This window comes from Brachyhypopomus gauderio, chromosome 15, assembly GCF_052324685.1.
Source record: "Brachyhypopomus gauderio isolate BG-103 chromosome 15, BGAUD_0.2, whole genome shotgun sequence".
Classification (NCBI taxonomy): Eukaryota; Metazoa; Chordata; class Actinopteri; order Gymnotiformes; family Hypopomidae; genus Brachyhypopomus; species Brachyhypopomus gauderio.
This window is the reverse complement of record NC_135225.1, coordinates 16256061-16275111: the sequence shown is the minus strand read 5'-3', so window position 1 is coordinate 16275111 and position 19051 is coordinate 16256061. Positions and strand designations below refer to the sequence as shown.

Here is a 19051-nt window from a genome sequence, read left to right as displayed (position 1 = left end):
TTGTGTACTGCCGCTGTGAGCCGCACTGCCAAGGGGAAGTCAAGGTTTGTCCTGTTATTGTTGCGTTGTGTTCGACGCTCAGGTGGCTGGGGCCGATGAGCCCCTTCACCTGACGGTCATTTGTCTGTCTATATATGTCTTGTCTTTGTACCAGTAGACTGCTGGTTATTGTATCCTTAATTTGGATCATGTCATGGGTCTTTAGATGGTGCACGTTATCATTAAATCCTCCCTTTTCCCTGAGACTTGGCGTGATCACTTCCTCTTTCATTCGCAGTCCCTGCCCATCACACAGCCAATAGAAATGTTGCTATCACAATGTCCTATAATGCCCATATAGTGACAGCAGGCTGGCAATCATGTGTGTTTATTGTTAAATGAATTACCTAGTCTAGACTAGTCCCACCTGGAGACTCATTCAAGCAGAACACCACCAGCAGTGGATTCCATGATATTTGTTTTGGTTTTTTTGCGGGTGCAAAAGACATGAGCATGTGACTGCTCAGCTGCACCCTGGTGCATGCGAGTTTAAATGAACACAGGTGATGAGGGAGAAACACCTTTTAGGTGTTTAGTGTGGTTGTGTGTTTGTGTATTACTGTCCGTTATATTAGCATCCTGCCGCGCAAGGTACACCTACAGCCGGCACCGACTCCTAGAGATAGGACTTTAACAGAGAACGAACTATTACAGCCACGTTTCTTGGCTCTCATAACATGCCGTGGAACCCCACCTCTACATGGACTACCATTCCAACGGGGAGGTGATGTCGGCGTCGCCGGGAGAGCAGGCAGAAGCGAGGCTGCAGAGCCGGTGTTCTGACGAATTTTCCTACCCGTCGAAAATTCCTACCTAGGCTTACTGCGCATGCGCAAGTCACTATTACGTCATGATTTTGGTGGCTTAATGATGTTTTATAATGACATTTAGGCTGTCGAAATTTCCTAACTATAGTGTTAATGAACGTAATGCTGGTTTATCATGACACACAGGCTAAAAACATGTTCATACAAAGATGTAAACAATCCAATTTGCTTGTATTAATATTAATAACAATGCATGTTATTATACGCAAAATAAAACTTTTAATTTAAAGATTATCCTACCTTTTAAATGCCGATTTGCTCTACATTATGACATTTCCATAAGGTAAACAAACTCTACAGAGATACGTCTACAAATACGCGATGCCCTCGTACACGGTAGGAAATATCGATAAGGTAGGAAAATTCGACAGAACAACGGCGCACTAGCGAGGCTACGGAGGCGGCCACATAAACCACCGCTGCAGAGTATTTTTCTTGCTAATGTAAGGTTCCTCGCTAACAAGACTGATGAACTGAGACTCCAGATTACAACAAATAATGTTGTGAGGGACAGCTGTGTGCTGCTTATCACAGAAACCTGGCTTCACCCGGGGATCTCAGAAACGGCTATCGAGTTAGCAGGTCGCATGCTACATCGGCAGGATAGACCCGAGCCTCCGGTAAAAGCAGAGGTAGGGGTGTGTGTATGTATGTGAACAACAGCTGGTGCACTAACTCTAGGACTATAAGCAGCCACTGTTCTCCAGACCTGGAGTATGTGACTGTCAGGTGCAGGCCCTTTTATTTGCCGCGGGAATTTAACATTGTGATAATAACGGGGATATATATTTCACCAGATGCTAATGCCAGCCTGGCCCTGAGACTCTTACATGATATTGTTAGTAGTCAGCAGCGTAAGTATCCCGAAGCAGTTCATATCATGGCAGGAGATTTTAATCATGCTGATTTAAAAACAGTTCTTCCCAGATTTTATCAGCATGTGAAATGTGCTACAAGAGGAGGAAATACGCTGGACAAGGTATAATCCAATATAAAGCTAGGATATAAGGCTAAGCCACTGCCACATCTGGGCCAGTCAGAACACATGTCCCTGCATTTGATACCAGCATATGCTCCTCTCATGAAAACTGCCCCTACCACATTAAGAACAGTTAAGTCCTGGCCTGTAGGTGCCTCTCAGCAGCTGCAGGACTGCTTCTAGTCTACAAACTTGGACATTTTTGAGCATCAGGATCTAGAGCAGTACACATCAGCTGTCTTGGGGTACATAAAGTTCTGTACGGATATTGCAACAGTGGATAAGAGCAAACAAACAAAAAACCCTGGATGACCAAGGAAGTGCAAAGCCTGCTCAGGTACAGGAACACCGCCTTCAAGTCTGGGGCAGAGGTGGAAAGAGTACTGAAAATTTGTAATTGAGTAAAAGTATCATTACTTTTCCTAAAATCTACTCAGAGTAAAAGTAAAATTACCCATCTCAAAATTTACTCGAGTAAAAGTACAAAATTACTTCATTTAAAATGTAATTTGAGTAAAAGTTACTTAGCTACTTTCAGTTATTTAATGCATGGATGAATCATGAACCAAATTCAGCACAAGCTGTTTTAATCGATTTCAAAGCGTATTTAAGTGCACATCCACACTTGCAAAAAGATCAGCTGGGCTCAGGAACATACTTCCTCACAGCACAAGGACAGTCACAACCTGTACCATAAAGTGCAAACAATTTTCAGTCCTATTGTCCAACACACAACACTATGATAAGAATAAAGAAATTAAAAAATTTAAATTACAAATTATTCAAAAAACAAAATGCACACAAAATTAAGTGCCCACAAGATGCCACAAATCAAACTAAAATGCCACACTACTCACAATAAAATGCCCACAGTATCCCACATCAAAAATAAAAAAATGCTCATAGTATCCCACAATTTAAAAGTAAGTACTCACAGGATCCTACTATTCAAAATACAGTGCCCACCGGATCCCACTATTCACAATGAAATGCCCACAGGTTGCCACAACTCAAAATAAAATATAAAATGACCACAGGATCCCACATCTCAAAATAAAACAACATGCGCACAGGATTCCACTATTTAAAATGCTCACAGGATCCAACTATTCAAAATACAGTGCCCACAGTATTCCACTTTTCACAATAAAATGTGTAGGAGTGCCCGGATGTGTTCCTGTGGGAGATGCAGGATTTGGTGTTCCTCCATAAAACCATGGGGGGCAACAAATGGTGGGTTACCTCAAGAGGCTCCCATAGAAATGGGATAAAACTGACCATTTGTGTTTTAGTTATATCAGTGTGTTTGTGTGGCATGTTTAGTCTCATTTTGCAGCTTGTGTGCTGGGAGAGATTATGCTAACAGGGTAAGAGTTTCATCATTCCCTGAGAAGGTTTGTAGACTTCACCCCAAAGGTGGCAGTCCTGTATGGAATGCACTCTGTATGCAAATGTACTCTGTTGTCTTTACCAGCAACCTGATTCCCATGGGTTAACCTGGTTTTTGTGACTGCTGTCCCTTTGAGATGCTGGGGGGATATAAAAGGAGAAGTTTGTGGGTGCATGGGGCTCTTGCTCTTGCTTTCATCTGCGCTCTTGCTCTTGGCTTTCTCTCTCTCTCTCATCTTCTTCTGGGTTCTTCTCCGTGAGGCAGCCTGCACCGGTTGGTATCTGTTTCCATTAGGTATTATTGTTACTTTAATCTAGTATTATTAGTTATTATTAGTATCAGTTAAAAGGTAAACCAATGCTAATACCAATTCCCTCTAAAGTATCCCATCTGCTACGCATGTTTATGATAAACCTCTGACAAAGCAGGCTATTGTTTATAGCAAGGTACTTTATAAAGTTGGTTAGGTATATTGTATAACCTGTACTGATCTATTTGGGAAGTGAGTTCTTTTAGATTCTTACCAACTATAATTTGGAGTCAGATATTTAAGTTTTACGCACGTCAATCCTTCTTCTGCACCTATTTCCGTCCTTGGTTGTAGGCAAGCAGGTAGGTTAGTTATATCTCCTAACTATAACCCCCACAACAGGATCCCACAGAACCTGATTTAATCGATTTAAAGATAGAACAATCTCATCCTTTTGGAAAAAAGTGCACCAGATTACGACCTGATTATGAGACAATGGAAAGGGCGCGCGCAAGGCAATGCCACGCAATTGGACTTCAGTTCTGGGACTCAGAAGTTTAAATTTGTGCCCGCATTTAATTTTTCACCATCAATATTTTTTTACTCAGTAATGTGTTCAAATGTAGTGAAGTAAAACTACTTGGGTCAAAATGTACTCAAGTAAAAGTAAAAAAAAGTAAAAACTCAGAAAATTACAAATTACTCATAAAAAGTACTCAATTACAGTAATGTGAGTAAATGTAATTAGTTACTTTCCACCCCTGGTCTGGGGATGGAGAATTGTACAGCACTTCTAGAGCCAACCTGAAGAAGGGCATCAGAAAGGCAAAGGCTGCATACAAGAGGAAGATTGATGACTGTTTCCAGAGCAACAACCACAGGGAAGTATGGCAAGGGGTCCCACATATCACCAATTATAAACCCAGCAATCTGGCAGCCAAGGAAGTGGGTGCCTCACTGGCAGAAGAGCTGAATAATTTCTTTGCTCGCTTTGAGGTACAGGCTCCAGAGACAACGACCCTGCATCCTCCACCTCTGGACAGCCATACCTTCACGGTGGCTGAGCACCAGGTGAAACACACGCTGAGGAGGGTGAACCCGAGGAAAGCCGCAGGACCTGACGGTGTCTCAGGACAGATGCTAAGGGATTGTGCCTTTCAACTGGCTGGGATCTTTACTAGGATCTTCAATCAGTCCCTGAGGCAGACCACTGTTCCACATTGTCTAAAAGCCTCCATGATTGCCCCCCTTCCAAAGAAAACTAACATCAGCAGCATGAATGACTATCGTACAGTAGCATTGTCTTCTATTGTCATGAAGTGCTTTGAGAAACTGGTACGGACCTACATCATCTCCAGTCTCCCTCCCAGGTTAGATCCTCATCAGTTTGCCTACAGAGCTAATAGGTCAACAGAGGATGCTACAGCCACAGCTCTCCATGAGACACTGTCACATCTGGAGCATCAGGGGGACTATGTACGGCTACTCTTTGTTGAGTTTAGCTCAGCTTTTAATACCATACTTCCTGACACATTGGTGTTCAAACTGTCTCAACTGGGAATATCACACTCCCTATGTCTCTGGATCCAGGACTTCTTGACAAACCGCTCCCAAAAGGTGAGGGTGGGTTCTTCCATCTCCTCAGCTATCATCCTCAGTATCGGCTCTCCCCAGGGATGTGTACTGAGCCCATTACTATACAGGCTCTATACTCATGACTGCGTCCCCGTACATTCCAGCAACAGAATCATCAAGTTTGCTGATGATATTACTGTGGTAGGGCTCATCTCAGGGGATGATGAGTCGGCATACCGAGATGAGGTGGAATGGCTAGTGGTGTGGTGTAAGGAAAACAACCTGATCTTGAACACATCCAAGACAAAAGAGATGACAGTGGACTTCAGGAGGAAACCTACAGCAATGCAGACCCTGCTCATCGGGGGGGGGGGGGATCATGTTGAGAGGGTTTCTAACTTCTGCAACCTGGGCGTTAACATCAAGGATGATCTGACATGGAGTATTAATACCTCAACAATAGTAAAGAAAGCTCAGCAGAGACTGTATTTCCCGAGAGTGCTCAGGAAAAACCATCTTGCACAGAAACTCCTGGTGTCTTTCTATCGCTGCTCAATAGAGAGCATCCTGACATACTGTATGTGTGTTTGGGTTTTTCAGCTGCACTGCTGTAGAGAGGAAAATGCTCCAGAGGGTTATCACTACGGCCCAAAGGATCATTGGTTGTCCTCTCCCCTTCCTAGAGGACTTGTATCATTCTCGCTGCTTAAGTAAGGCACAAAACATTTTGAAGGACTCATTCCACCCTGGTCATCCACTTTTTGAGCTGTTACCCTCAGGCAGACGGTATCAGACTAGGACCAGAACAGACTCAGAAATAGCTTTTACCCCAGACCCATACTTGCACTCAACAATGCAATGTAAATGTATGCAGTTTGATGTAATGTGGGTTATTGTTTGAGATATGTGTGTGTCCATAATTGTTGTGTCCTTGTATTTGAGTTAATTGTAGTTGCACTTTGCACTTTAAAGGAGAAGCACTTCAATTTCGTTTAAAGCAATGACAATAAAGAATTCAATTCAATTCAATTCAGCAGATGCTCACAGTTGCTTTGTATTCCTTAGTGCTAGTGCGTTCACATGCTTAAAACTGCATTAGTGTAATGCCATTTGGAATTAACCACTGTACTATTATTATTTACAGAAATTAGTCATACGCAGAGAATTTTAAAAATCATACTGATGAACCCTTGACATGATAAGATAGATATCCCTTGATTCATCACAAGACATTGTAAACATCTAAGATTGAACAAAGAACAGAATAAAAAATAGCTGTTTTTTCAAAAGGCTCACTTTTATACAGCAACTGCAATGTCAGTATCACAAAGGCTAAACTGAATAACAAAGGATAAGAATTTAAATTACGTACACAAGGGGTCTCATCCCACTCCTTATGTACAGTTTCCATTTACAGCTAAGGTATCGATAGTGGAGTGAAGTAATGAAATTATCTAACCAAAATCATTTAGAGTATAGGGAAAACAATATGGCCGTGTCTAGCTTTTTGCTGTGGGTGACCTGTACTCATGCAGGAAGGGGAGTGGGGATGAGGTCAGCAGGCACGCTCAGATCATGCTTGGCTGCAAGGCTGTGAGCGCCCTGATCACATGACTCCCATCAGCTTGGTACGTGCATGGAACAGACGTTCTTTGAAACATTTGTATGGAAGGGATTCAATTTACAGACATTTTGGTCAGTTTTACAGGCTCAGAACATGTAATACAAATGCCATTCCTGTTAATAATACAGTAATGCCCATTTTCATTGTTCTGTGATACCAAGATTAAATAGATAATAAAGATCAAATATAGCAGTTACATGAAAATGTCAAGCGATTCAAGTGATAAATGACTGTTACATTTGGCTAAACGACATAATTCATCTCAGTCACATATATTTGAAACAGCTGAAGTAAATTTAATTTGCCAATAGATATTCGGTTGCTTAGCTGTCCCACATAAATCCCAGAAGATCTGGGCTGTTAAAATGTGACATCAGCAAACACACTGTTTGCAGTAAAGGATATTAATAACAGAAGGATTATTGTTTTTTATTGAACCAGCAATTATTCAAAGAGGTCTTTCTGGGGCTGCAAATGAATGATTATGATGAAGGAACTAAATTAAACCCATTAGTGTTACAGACAAGCTTTTACAAACCATGTATACCCCACAGCAACTTTATTAGAAACAACTCACAGATGTACTAAAGACCTTTTGTCATACACTGTTGTTTTAGCCATCTACAACTCTTCATCAGTGGTCAAGTTTATGGCCACTGCTGTGTTTAGCATTTTCCATCACTGAAATGTAATTCAGTGGGTCAGCTGTGTTCCTGTGGTAAGACACTGGACAGCAGGTTGGGAACAAATCAAATCAAATCAAATATATTTGTATAGCGCTTTTCACAACACATGTTGTCACAAAGTGCTTTACAGGATTTACAAGGTTAACAATACTATGGGTCCAAATCCCTAATGAGCAAGCCAAAGGCGACAGTGGCAAGGAAAACCTCCCTAGATGGTGGGGAATAGGAAGAAACCTTGGGAGGACCAAGACTCAAAAGGGAACCCATCCTCCATTGGGCGGCCCGTTAACACACAAATTACACAAAAACAAATTATACAGACGAATACACAAGTCACAAAGAAATCACACAATCAGGCTAAGTAAAAGGTAAATAGAATGAAAGTTCTGGGTGTTGATATTGTCAATGTAAATGTCTTGTGATGAACGCCAGGTTTTCATTCCGTGTCGGAGTGATGATACTGGTATTATACTGGTATTGGAACAGAGGACACCTGAGGAACAATGTATGACAACAGTCTGCTATGTGCTTAAAATGCACCTAAGACACAGGTGTGGCTAATAGAGTGTCCAGTGGGTGGAGGTACAAGGTTGGTGTTTTTATCAAAGTGCGTGGTAGGTGTGAGATGAACTAACACCTAACACTCTCTTTAGCTCTTTAACAAAGCTTTGTCATAAGTTACAAAACGATTCTTTAGCATTGGATTAAGAAATGTTCTCACAAGCTTTTGAGTGATGTTTCACCACTAGACAATATGCAGTTAGCAGGTAATAAATCCCCAAAATAAACACCCAAATCTAAGCATGTCGTCAGAATTACCAGGTTCCTTTTTTGTACCTCTAATACCATGGCAGTAACACATTATCTAGAGTTCTTCATTCTGTGTCAACAGTATCCCTGAGCATCAGGTAATCCTGCATACATTTGAGGGTTGAGTAGAGAATCCTGGCATACACAGAGTTCCAGTGTATTCCTAAGATTGTTTTCCAAAATCCTTGAGTGCGTCTGAAACCCCTGATCAAACACAGACACTCATTCCTCAGTCATTAGCTTGTATACATACATGATACATTTCCCAAACAAATCAGACTAAAAGCTCTCCAAAAGCTGAGAGTTAAGCCAAAAAGAAAAGACCCAAACTGGTACTGGCCAAATTCAAAGGGAGACAGTTTACAGCTTGCTTCGTGATGCTCCAAAGGGGCTGCTATCATTTTTCCCATGGGAAAGGGAGCCTCACACACAGGCGACGGGATGAGAGCATGCAGACTGTGTGGAGCAAGGAGGTTTAGCGTTTGGGAAGCTCATCACTCAAATTGGCAGAAAACTTGTTCCATGTGTGGGGCTGACGCCTGTTTCCTCCCTGAACTGAACCACACATTCAGCGTTCTCTACCCTCCAGATCCTCATGTTCTCCCGTGGTGTCCGGATGCACCACACATCCCAGCACACTCATTTTCACACACATTATTGCCCTTCTCCTCTTTTTACTTCCCGTAGGGGAGGATTTTATAATCTGTGCACAGTGAGTGGGACATTCAAAAATCCTAAATAGCATATAATTTGATTACCTACTCAGTGGAACAATGTTCATATAAACACAAATTATAGTAAACTTATTATAGTAAACTTTCATTGGCTAATATACATCAGGTAAAAGGTATTTAGCAGTTAAGACCACAGCTGGCACTTATAAAGCAGGAATGAAGGTGCCATGTTTCACCAGCATAAACTGGCAAGACAGAAAGCATTTTCACCTCAAAAAGTAATTTATTAAGAATCCTGTCAACAAATTTAGACCTTTTGCATGAGCCAATGAAGATTTGTTGCTACAGTAAGAACAAAGCATTCAACACATTCTTTACAACAGCCTGGTCCAAGAATGAAACTTCTGCACACCAATATGCATTATTTATATTTGCTTAAAATCTACATAGTTTATAGTTTATTGTAATATACATTTTGTGTACTTTCTGTTAGTGGTCATGCATGTATAAATAAATACATCACAATTGTACTGCTGGGTGAGCAGGTAGGTCATGTCACTTCACAATCACAATCATTTCTCTCTGCTCTTTGAACAGCATGCCATGGTTAACGTTCCTGGATTGGCCGACGGAGCAACGCGAGATCAGAGTTAAGTCACTCTGACCAGAAAACCGATATCAGACAAGGGGACACTTGCACCAAGCCCTTTTTATGGTAGCAGTCTTGGCTAGGGCTCAGTGAGTGATGTAAGCTGGGGGCCATGTTGTCAGTCAGTGGGGCCTTCAGAATGAATTCTGGAACTGTTCTACAAAGCAGGACCTGAGCCAGAACCTGAAAATCAAATATTGTGCTTCTATGGCTTCATAGAAGTACAATATAATTTTGTTTTGTCACCTGCACGAGTGACCTGCATAAACACCTACTTTAGTGTTTCTGTTGTGATGCTTTCATGTTCACGGAGGTAATAGGGCACATCCTGAACCTCCATATTTACTGCTTTTTACTGGCCTCATCTTATGATCACTGAACACTGTGTACAGTAACTGAATACTGCTTACAACCTACATTGAAATAAACAGAATGTACTCTCTGCTTAGAATGCTTAAGTAATTTAACATTAACCTGGTATGTATGCGAAGTACAGCACATGGTCCCTGCAACATGCAAATCTATCTTTTATTAATACTAGTATCCAGTCTGACATGTGAGCAGAGGTGTCAATTCCAGGTTCCGAAAGTAAAAGTCCTCACCAGGATTTTGCTCAAGCTTGCTAGATTTTCTAATTAGTGCAATCCAGCTAAAAATTAGTGGAATCAATACAATCCAGGAAGCCTGAGCAAAATCCTGGTGAGGACTTTTACTTTCTGAACCTGGAATTGACACCTCTGCATGTGAGAGAACTAATCTTTATTTAAGATGTTTTCATCATATACTTCATCATTCTGACAGAAAACCACTATTAGAAAAGTACCTTATTGTGATGTTTATCTTTCCTTGTTAAACTGTTTTGAAGACTGTTTGTTTTTGTTGGGATTAACTATAAACAAAATTGAGGAGCAAGTATTAGTCTTAAATTAAAACATGCTTCCTACTTCATTATTTGTCAAGACATACATTGTGTGTGTGTGTGTGTGTGTGTGCGTGTGTGTGTGTGTGTGTGTGTGTGTGTGTGTGTGTGTATGTATCCCTGATTACGCATGAGAGTGATACGCTTCCTGCAGTTGATGAAACCACTTACCAATCTAGGAAACTATTATTCTGCTGTTAATCTGGGGAGGTTGGCCTACGCAACAGCGCATAGCTGCAGCTTGAACACAATCAAGCTGTGTGTGATATGTGTACTGTACATTTAAACAGTGTTGCAAATAACGCCATTAAAAATAACAGCATTAGATAACGGCGTCATTTTGTCAGTAACGGGATAATATAATTAACGTTGTCGTTACAACGCCGTTGACGTTACTGGTCATTAAAAGCGGTGCGTTACTATATATATTGATACACTATCAGTGATGCGAGGGGACCCCTGCCCAGGCTAGTGAGTAGTAACAGACCTCGATAGGTCACAGTTCTCGGTGTAACACCTGTTAACTTAACAAGTCAGAAAGCGATTGGCTAAGGCAGCGTTATGGTAGCCAATCAGAGCCAGTGTTTTTACACACGTGCCGAAGCACGCCAGTGACACACGACACAAACAGAGACGAGGCAGAAATGGCGAGTCAGGAGCAAGCCAAAGAAAAATTAGCATTTCCAAGGTGGCAATATAAACATTATTTAAGAAAATACTTGAAGTTCCTGAATGTCTACCAGACTGGGTATTTGATTTATTTAATTAAGAATAGAGGTTTTATTGTTAAGTTTACTTCTGTTGTGAACAAACCAGTTGTCTCAGGTTGAGAGAATTTAATTTAATTTGATAGATGTAAATGCACTTTATATAGTGTAACTGTTTACTTTTGCTTTTTTTTTTTTTTTTTTTTACAAAGATTTGGGATTTTAAAGGATTTTATCCTGCACTGGTCTGTGGATGTACAATAAATATCAAAAGTTAAACACCTTTCTGATCTACTCATTTCAAACTGCTTTTTCAAAAAATCCTTATTTATTGGCATATAACTTTTTTTTTACACTGTAATGCAAATAGTTACTTTCCCTGGTAACGAGTTACTTTTATTATAGAGTAATGCAGTTACTAACTCAGTTACTTTTTTGAACAAGTAGTGAGTAACTATAACAAATTACTTTTTTAAAGTAACGTTCCCAACACTGCATTTTAAATCTTTACAGCTTATGCACTTGACAATCAGGTTCCAAAAGGCAAACAGACAGACCTCCTTCAACAGAAAAAGAGTTGACATAACTTTGCATATAGTTAACTGCTTAGGTGACATATTAATGCTAATAAATGCTATTACTGCATGCTAGTAATATACAACAGAGACATGAAAGCATGTCATCACACTGGACATATCAAACCAAAGGAAACTCATCTAACCCATATGTGGTTCTTAAAGTCTTAAAGTGGGATTTGTGATGGTCTGTATGAAACGTTTTGACGTCTGATGTAATGACAAGACTCTGTGACCACACACGCCAGTGTGTCAATGTGCAGAGAATATATATAGAGGCTGCACATTGACGCACTGGTCAGAAACAATATGTACTAGTCAGAGGCAGCAGTAAACGCTTGTCAGAAAAAGTATGTACTAGTTAGAGGCAGTAAGTGCTGATCAGAAACAGTATGTACTAGTACTAGTCAGAGGCAGTAAGCGCTTGTTAGAAAAAGTATGTACTATCAGAGGCAGCAAATGCTTGTCAGAAACAGTATACTATCTCTGCATGAAACGATACAAACACTAAGCTGTGCAGGATTCCAGAGAGCTCCCTAACACCATGATCCATGATGACAGAACATTTATCTGCAGTTATATTGGAGCAGATGATCCATTTAATTTTTCCACTGTATTTATTCTTGGTACGGTCCGGCATGTTTCAATATTTGTCCATCGGTGTGTTTTATAAATAGGAGGTGGAGTGGCGTGTTTAATGGGAGACAGCTGGATATGATTACTTTCCTGCCATGTGGATTCACCGTATCAGCTTTCTTGGCTCAGGGTAAATGAAACCAGTGGAATGGCATCAAGGGAACTGCAGTGTCATGAAGAGCTATAAATGGGCCAAGCACAAAGCAGTCAGGTGACAGGCACCCTGGCATGGTCAGGATAAGCCCTGGGAATAGCCTCACGGCAGTGGGGCAGCAGACAACACTGCGCTGGTTACTGAGGTGTGTGTGCATGTCAGATAAAAGAGAAGATACGTTCTGGTGCAGTGTCAGTACATATACCCATCTAACTATGAGTGCAAGTAAGGGGAACACATTGGAGAACTGTGTCTAACTTCGTAGACTGAGGTACTGCAACTCCAAATAAGTCACAAATCTGAGCGGCCGTTTCCATTTGATTCTACCATGCTCTCTTCCTGTCAGAGTACCAGCTGCTGCTGATACAGGGTTTATTTAACAGCTCTGTAGTGTGTAATAGGTCTCTAAATAGCCTTGGACATACAGGAAATTTGTGAACAAAGTAAAGAGGGAGCATTACGAATAATATTCTCAGGACATCTTCCAAGTATACAGCTGTTCTCAAGCAGGGCCTTAATGGCCATTTTTAGCTGCCCATTTATACACTTGTAAAAAAAAAAACAGTGGTTAAAAATAGTGGTTAATTGCAATTAATTACAGAATATACACATAAGAAATGTGTGTCACAGTGAGCTAGTCCCTCTGCTCAGGGCAGATGCCCACACACAAAACCACACCCTACACACCTCCCCCCCGGTCCCACTCACCTACTGACACACCCTCTTCATCACATGCACCTGTTGCTTGTTTCCTCTGTCTCATTTATGCCCACAGGTCCCAACCACCAGCACATTGAATCTGAGAGAGACACTGCTGGAGCCCTTCTGAACAAGCCCTCCCAGTGCTCATCACTGCGCTGAGTTAAAGCGCTATTGCGCATTTCTGAGTTGTTATTGTGCACCTATGGCACTCTGAATTGTTATAGCGTCTTTCACTTCCTGTGTTGTACTATGTGGATAGTAAAGGCTCACCACTACCTCACCAACTCCCCCTATCCTCCAAATAGTGTCCAAATGAATCTAGTGCTCTAACGATAAGGGGCTAAATATGCACTGTACAAAATGTCAGTGCTCATATTGTGGGCTAGAAAGAGCTCGCTTTCACAAGCTCCCTTTTTCTAGTCCATACAATACACATCAACAGTCATACAAAGTGCTCATCTGTTCAATAATATGAATGTGCGTGAATTTATCGGAAGGCCCAGCAGTTGCCTGCTTTGAAATCTTCAAAATACTCTACCATTTCCTGTCTCTAGGGTAAACAGGAAAACACCATGCATGGTAGGCACAGTAACAAAGGAAATTGAACTGTCTCCAGCACCCGCCTTCCCTAGTTTAGGTGTTGATGCCTCTGTGCCGCCTCATTTCAGAGCCCAGCTGCACAAATGTATTATGCAAACCAAAATGGGGGCTATTTTATAAACTTTGGTGTATGGTGATCTTGAAAATAATAAAAGATTTGTTCTAAAATGTGCCCAGTGGTTAAACATGATTAGACAGTTGTTTGTGAGTACAGGTCCCGGAGTATCCCTCCACACACATGGTTCTCTCTGCTCTGACACACCTATTTTAAATTCACAGAGAACTTGTTGATTGACTGATAATTTGGGGGCAGGGGACACACTGCAGGGTGCAGTGCAGTGGACCATGACTGAAAAACTGTGGATTAGAAATTCCAGAGACATCACAGTAAACCTCAGGCAGAGCACAGAGCCAAAATCTTCACTGACTCACCCTTCTATGGCTCAGCAGTTCAAACTACAAACTTCAGTATTTATCCATTTTTTTCACATGTTCAAAATATAAAGTTTATTTAGCTAAAAATAACCAAACACAGAACATCTGGTGATTCCATTGCCTCCGCCAACAGAAACATGTTCCCAATGAGCAACATGAAACATTATATAACACCCCTCAAATCTTATTTACACATGAGTTCTGAGAGTGTTTTGTCTGGGTGGGCAGAGATGTTTTAAACATCACCAATTAGGTCTTTACCAACTGTATGTGATCTGAACAAACATGAACCCAAATACAATGCTCCAACACACAAAATTACCATAATCATCCTACAATTTCAGTTACACTTGATTATTTCAGAGATCCATTCTTACATACAGTTCCTTCATGTATGGACATATCTATGTTTTCACAGACCATGTGACATGTGTACAACCAGGGAAATGCAGTTAATGCACTCTCTGAAACAAGCCATTCTGGTAGTACTTTCAGTTCTTTCAGTAACATGCTTATATCAACACTACCACATGACAGCTATACAGTCCATCAGCCTCCTTCATCTGGTGATGTCACCACTTCATCACTGAGTCTTGCACACCACATTTCTTTAAATGAGTTACTTAGTGTTTTCAAAGAAAGTGCTACCATTAATACTGAGGCAGAAAACAAGTGAAATTACACACATTTTATGCAATAAACCCCTGAAGGAAATCTATACCAATTTCTCATTTGTAGAAATGCCATTATTTAAAAACGTCCTTTTTCTTCTCCACTAAATCAAACACAAAGGTATTTCCACTCTTCATTTTCTTAAAGCGAGTGTCCTCATATGCTCAGTGTCTGAAGCCAGAGCAATGAGCCTTAACCACTTCATCATGAGCATGTACAGAGAGGCTGCTGGACACAATACCAGCCTGGCTGGAGGCTGCTCCTCAGAGGAGAATCATTGATTTTATTTTATCTTAGGGATTACGTATATGTGTGTGTGTGTGTGTGTGTGTGTGTGTGTGTGTGTGTGTGTGTGTGTGTGTGTGTGTGTGTGTGTGTGTGTGTGAGCATGTTTGTGTGAGCGAGGCTCCCCTCGAGAACCCCACAACGCACCAGCTGGTTTCCATTAGCATTATTGGCTGGCGAATGGGAGGCCTGCTGCATGTGGAAAGACTGTAACATCCAGATAAATGGAGGGATTGGCTATGCAGACCTGCTCCCGAAGACTGCTGGGAAATCAAGACTGGTGACAGGAATCTCAATGTTTTTGAACTGCCCCACCAGTTACAGAAATCACAAACATACTCCAGCATGCATACAACTTGTGGCAGCAAGTTACAGCGAAATGTGTGTTTTTGAGGCAAGCATTTATTAGACTGGTGTTGAATCAAATCTGTAATGGAACATATCCACGGTGTGCATATTCTCTCGTCATGTTTGGTATTTTCAAATGCAGAGTCATGTTTCCTACTCATCATGTGTGGCATCAAGTCTGTCCAGGCTACACTCTAATTGTATGAATGTAGGAAACCCACACACACACAACATGGATAACAAACACTGTAATCTAAACCCAACAATAACCATGTCTAGTCTGACCAGTCTAAGCAGTGCTCAGACACCTCATAACATCAGACACCTGGTCCAAACATCAATTTTCTGTGTAAAAAAAAAACACCACAAGAAATATTGTTCACATAGCTCCGCCCTCTGCCCGGGTCTTGTGTCATCTGCCCTATCCCGCCTTGTTTTTTGGTTTCCCTTTTGCTCATCGTGCCCCTGTACCTCGTGTCCCTGCTGTAGTGATTATCCTGTTCAGCTGCGTCTTGTTTAATTCCTCGTTTACTCTGTGTTATAATCCCCATGGTTCCCAAGTCCCATTGTCGGTTATTGTACGTGGATTTGTTCGTTGCTCCTGTTCTTCTCCTTGTGATTCTTGTGTCCCAGTTTGTTCCGTGTTTCATAGTTATGTTACATGTATACCTGTATCGGTTTTGATTCCTGCCCTGTCATGTTGCTCCTAGTCTATGTCTGTATTCATTTCTAGTTCTGTTCATTTAGTGTTTCCCTCTTGGTGTTGGCGATTTATTTGGGTTCTGTTTGATTATTCTCCTCTTGTCTATGTTTTCATTAGCATCTTGCTCCATGCATTTCGTTTATCGGCTAACTGTGAGTGTTTGTTACTTTTTAGTTTGTTTGTAGTTGTATCCCTGGCTGTCTGTGTTGTTGTTTCCATTTTGCTTACGTTCGCTATTAAAACCATCGTCTCCTGCAGGTGCATCTACTCTGGGCTCTCCGATTTTTACACACTGACCCATTACCTCACAAATAAATTAAGAAAGCCTGGGATAATTCTGCACCAACAATGATAACAAAAAGCCATCTAAGAGATTTTTGTAGATTCTTATATTTCTTTATAGTATTGGCCATAGCCATTTTATTCTAGAATCATTCAGATAATTGCTGTGCTCAAACACCAACTTAAGTCAGTTGTTGAAGTCTATTCATAGCCATATGAAGGCAAGCCAGATCTTCTATGACAAGTGGGCTCTTCCAGAGAATGGTCTCTCTTTACTTCAGCAGAAGAATGTTTATCTGTTCTGGTACATTACAGATCACCCACGGAGATGCCAATGGTGTTCCACAGAGCAGATGGTAGGGGTAATCCCTAGTTAAGAGCCCATTAATGTTTAACTCCCTCTGGAAACATTCACACAAACGTCAGGCTTTGTAGAAAGATATACTAATCATCCATCCATCCATCCATTATCTGAACCGCTTAATCCCGCTAGTCGGGGTCACAGGGGGGCTGGAGCCAATCCCAGCATCTCCAGGCGAAGGCAGGGTATACCATGGGCAGGTCGCCAGTCCACCGCATGGCCAACACACACGCACACACTCACACCTACAGGCAATTTAGAGTGATCAATCAACCTAACACGCATGTCTTTGGACTGTGGGAGGAAACCGGAGTACCCGGAGGAAACCCACGCAGGCACAGGGAGAACATGCAAACTCCACACAGAGCAGCCCAGACCAAGAATCGAACCCACACCGCCTTGCTGTGAGGCGACAGTGCTAACCACCACACCACCATGCCGCCCATATACTAATCAGACAATAGAAATATATCACAACATTAATTAAATAAACTCCATGGACTGTATGGAAATACACAGCTGTGGTCAGAACTCTGAAATGGCACGTGTAAACATACACATACATAACTCTGAAATATGTATGTGTAAACCTGGTACATATATTACCTAGGCCAGTGAATAAAAAATACAAGTTTCAAGTTTTGCTGAAGTACCAACTGCACAAAATTGAGATTAAATGCAGGACAAATACAGTAGAAACAGTAGCATATGTCCTGGTCAGTGCATGCTTTGCCTGTTTGCAAGCAAGACGGCCATGACAGAGACATTTGTACAGACTCTGCATGGAGCTCTTCATTAGAGCTACTTCTCTATGTGTAGGCCCTGCAAAAAACGAGGCCCTGAACAATCCGTCAACATGGTGACAAAAAGAAACTCTCTGCTTGCCTATTTAAGGGCATGTGAAGGAAAACATGGGCGTAAAAGTTTCAAAGACTGATGATGTACTCCTTTTAAGTACCCCTATGGTGAAATCTCAACTCTTCCATAATAAGTCTAAGAGTTCAGCCACTGTATTTGCTCACCACATAACAAACGTGTGTTTGTCAAGAAATCATGTCAAGAGCATGTCAAGAAATCCACCCAAACTAAAAACTGGACTAAATGTGCTCAGGAACATTCTTGAATAAATTAAAAGAAAGCTTTGAGTAAACTGAAGTTTGGTACAATGACTCCTGACCTTCAGAGCCTTGACCACAGGTCATGAGAAAATATGAGGGAAAACATTATCAGAAGAGCCGACTAAGGCTCTGTGATGCTGAAAATGGCCGGGCGCTCACTGTGCCTTTCATGAAGCTTGCTGGACACGCGGTGTGTTGATGTGAGCAGAACTGTCTCAGTCGCGGACTCACCCGTACGTATGCGGTGTACCGATGGCACTCCTTTTGGCCCACGGTAAGGCTGAAGTGGTCACTCACAATGGCCATCTGTTCTCCACCGTTCATAAAGTAAACGCGGGATGGCAGGCCCTTGAGTCTCTTTTCTGCGTCGGCTGTTAGATTATACAACAGTTCTGAGGAAAGAGAACATTAGCCCTATATTGACAGCGGAAAGTGGCCCACAGGTTCACACAAATGAAATTACAATCGTTCAAAACTTCAAGTAATGTTACATGATGTCAGTTTCCCGCACAGATAGAACTGACACAAAATGGCAGATAAACAAAACAACACCAGAAATCCAGTCAGTAAGGCTAAGGTGTTTCATTCAGTTTCGGGTAGGTTGAGAAAACAGCTTTGGAAAAAGCTGTTTGAAAAGTAAACATGGCTGAAAGATCACATGTAAATACTGTTAAAATGGGAGTGCACTCTTTCAGTGCTGGATTGTCTTGAGAACATCAAGTAAGAGTGATAAGTGTTCTACTGGTCACAGAAAGGGTGTTACTCTGCTGAAACTCTGGGATGGTCTAGACACATATGCACACAATCAACATGCATGCGCGCGCACACACACACACACACACACACACACGCACACACACACACACACACACACACACACACACACACACACACACACACACACACTCACTCTCTCTCTCTCTCTCTCTCTCCCTCCTGGACCAGTGAATGGGTCTATGCCTCTCCCTTCATCCAGCTGTGATGGAGCCATGACCTCACTCCGATGCGGAAGGGAGGGTTTTACCATGGTGCTACCCATAGAGGAGGAGTG

At 41.6% G+C, this 19051-nt stretch overlaps 1 protein-coding gene across 2 annotated transcripts in view; it reads right to left on the bottom strand.

Moving 5' to 3' along the window:
- Positions 1 to 19051, bottom strand: part of itga9 (integrin, alpha 9) — a 55014-nt gene that overhangs the window by 17694 nt on the left and 18269 nt on the right. For both annotated transcript variants that reach the window (XM_076974274.1, XM_076974275.1), the window contains exon 15: positions 18232 to 18392. In XM_076974274.1, coding sequence (XP_076830389.1) covers positions 18232 to 18392 — 161 coding nt within the window. The remainder of the gene's footprint in view (positions 1 to 18231; positions 18393 to 19051) is intronic.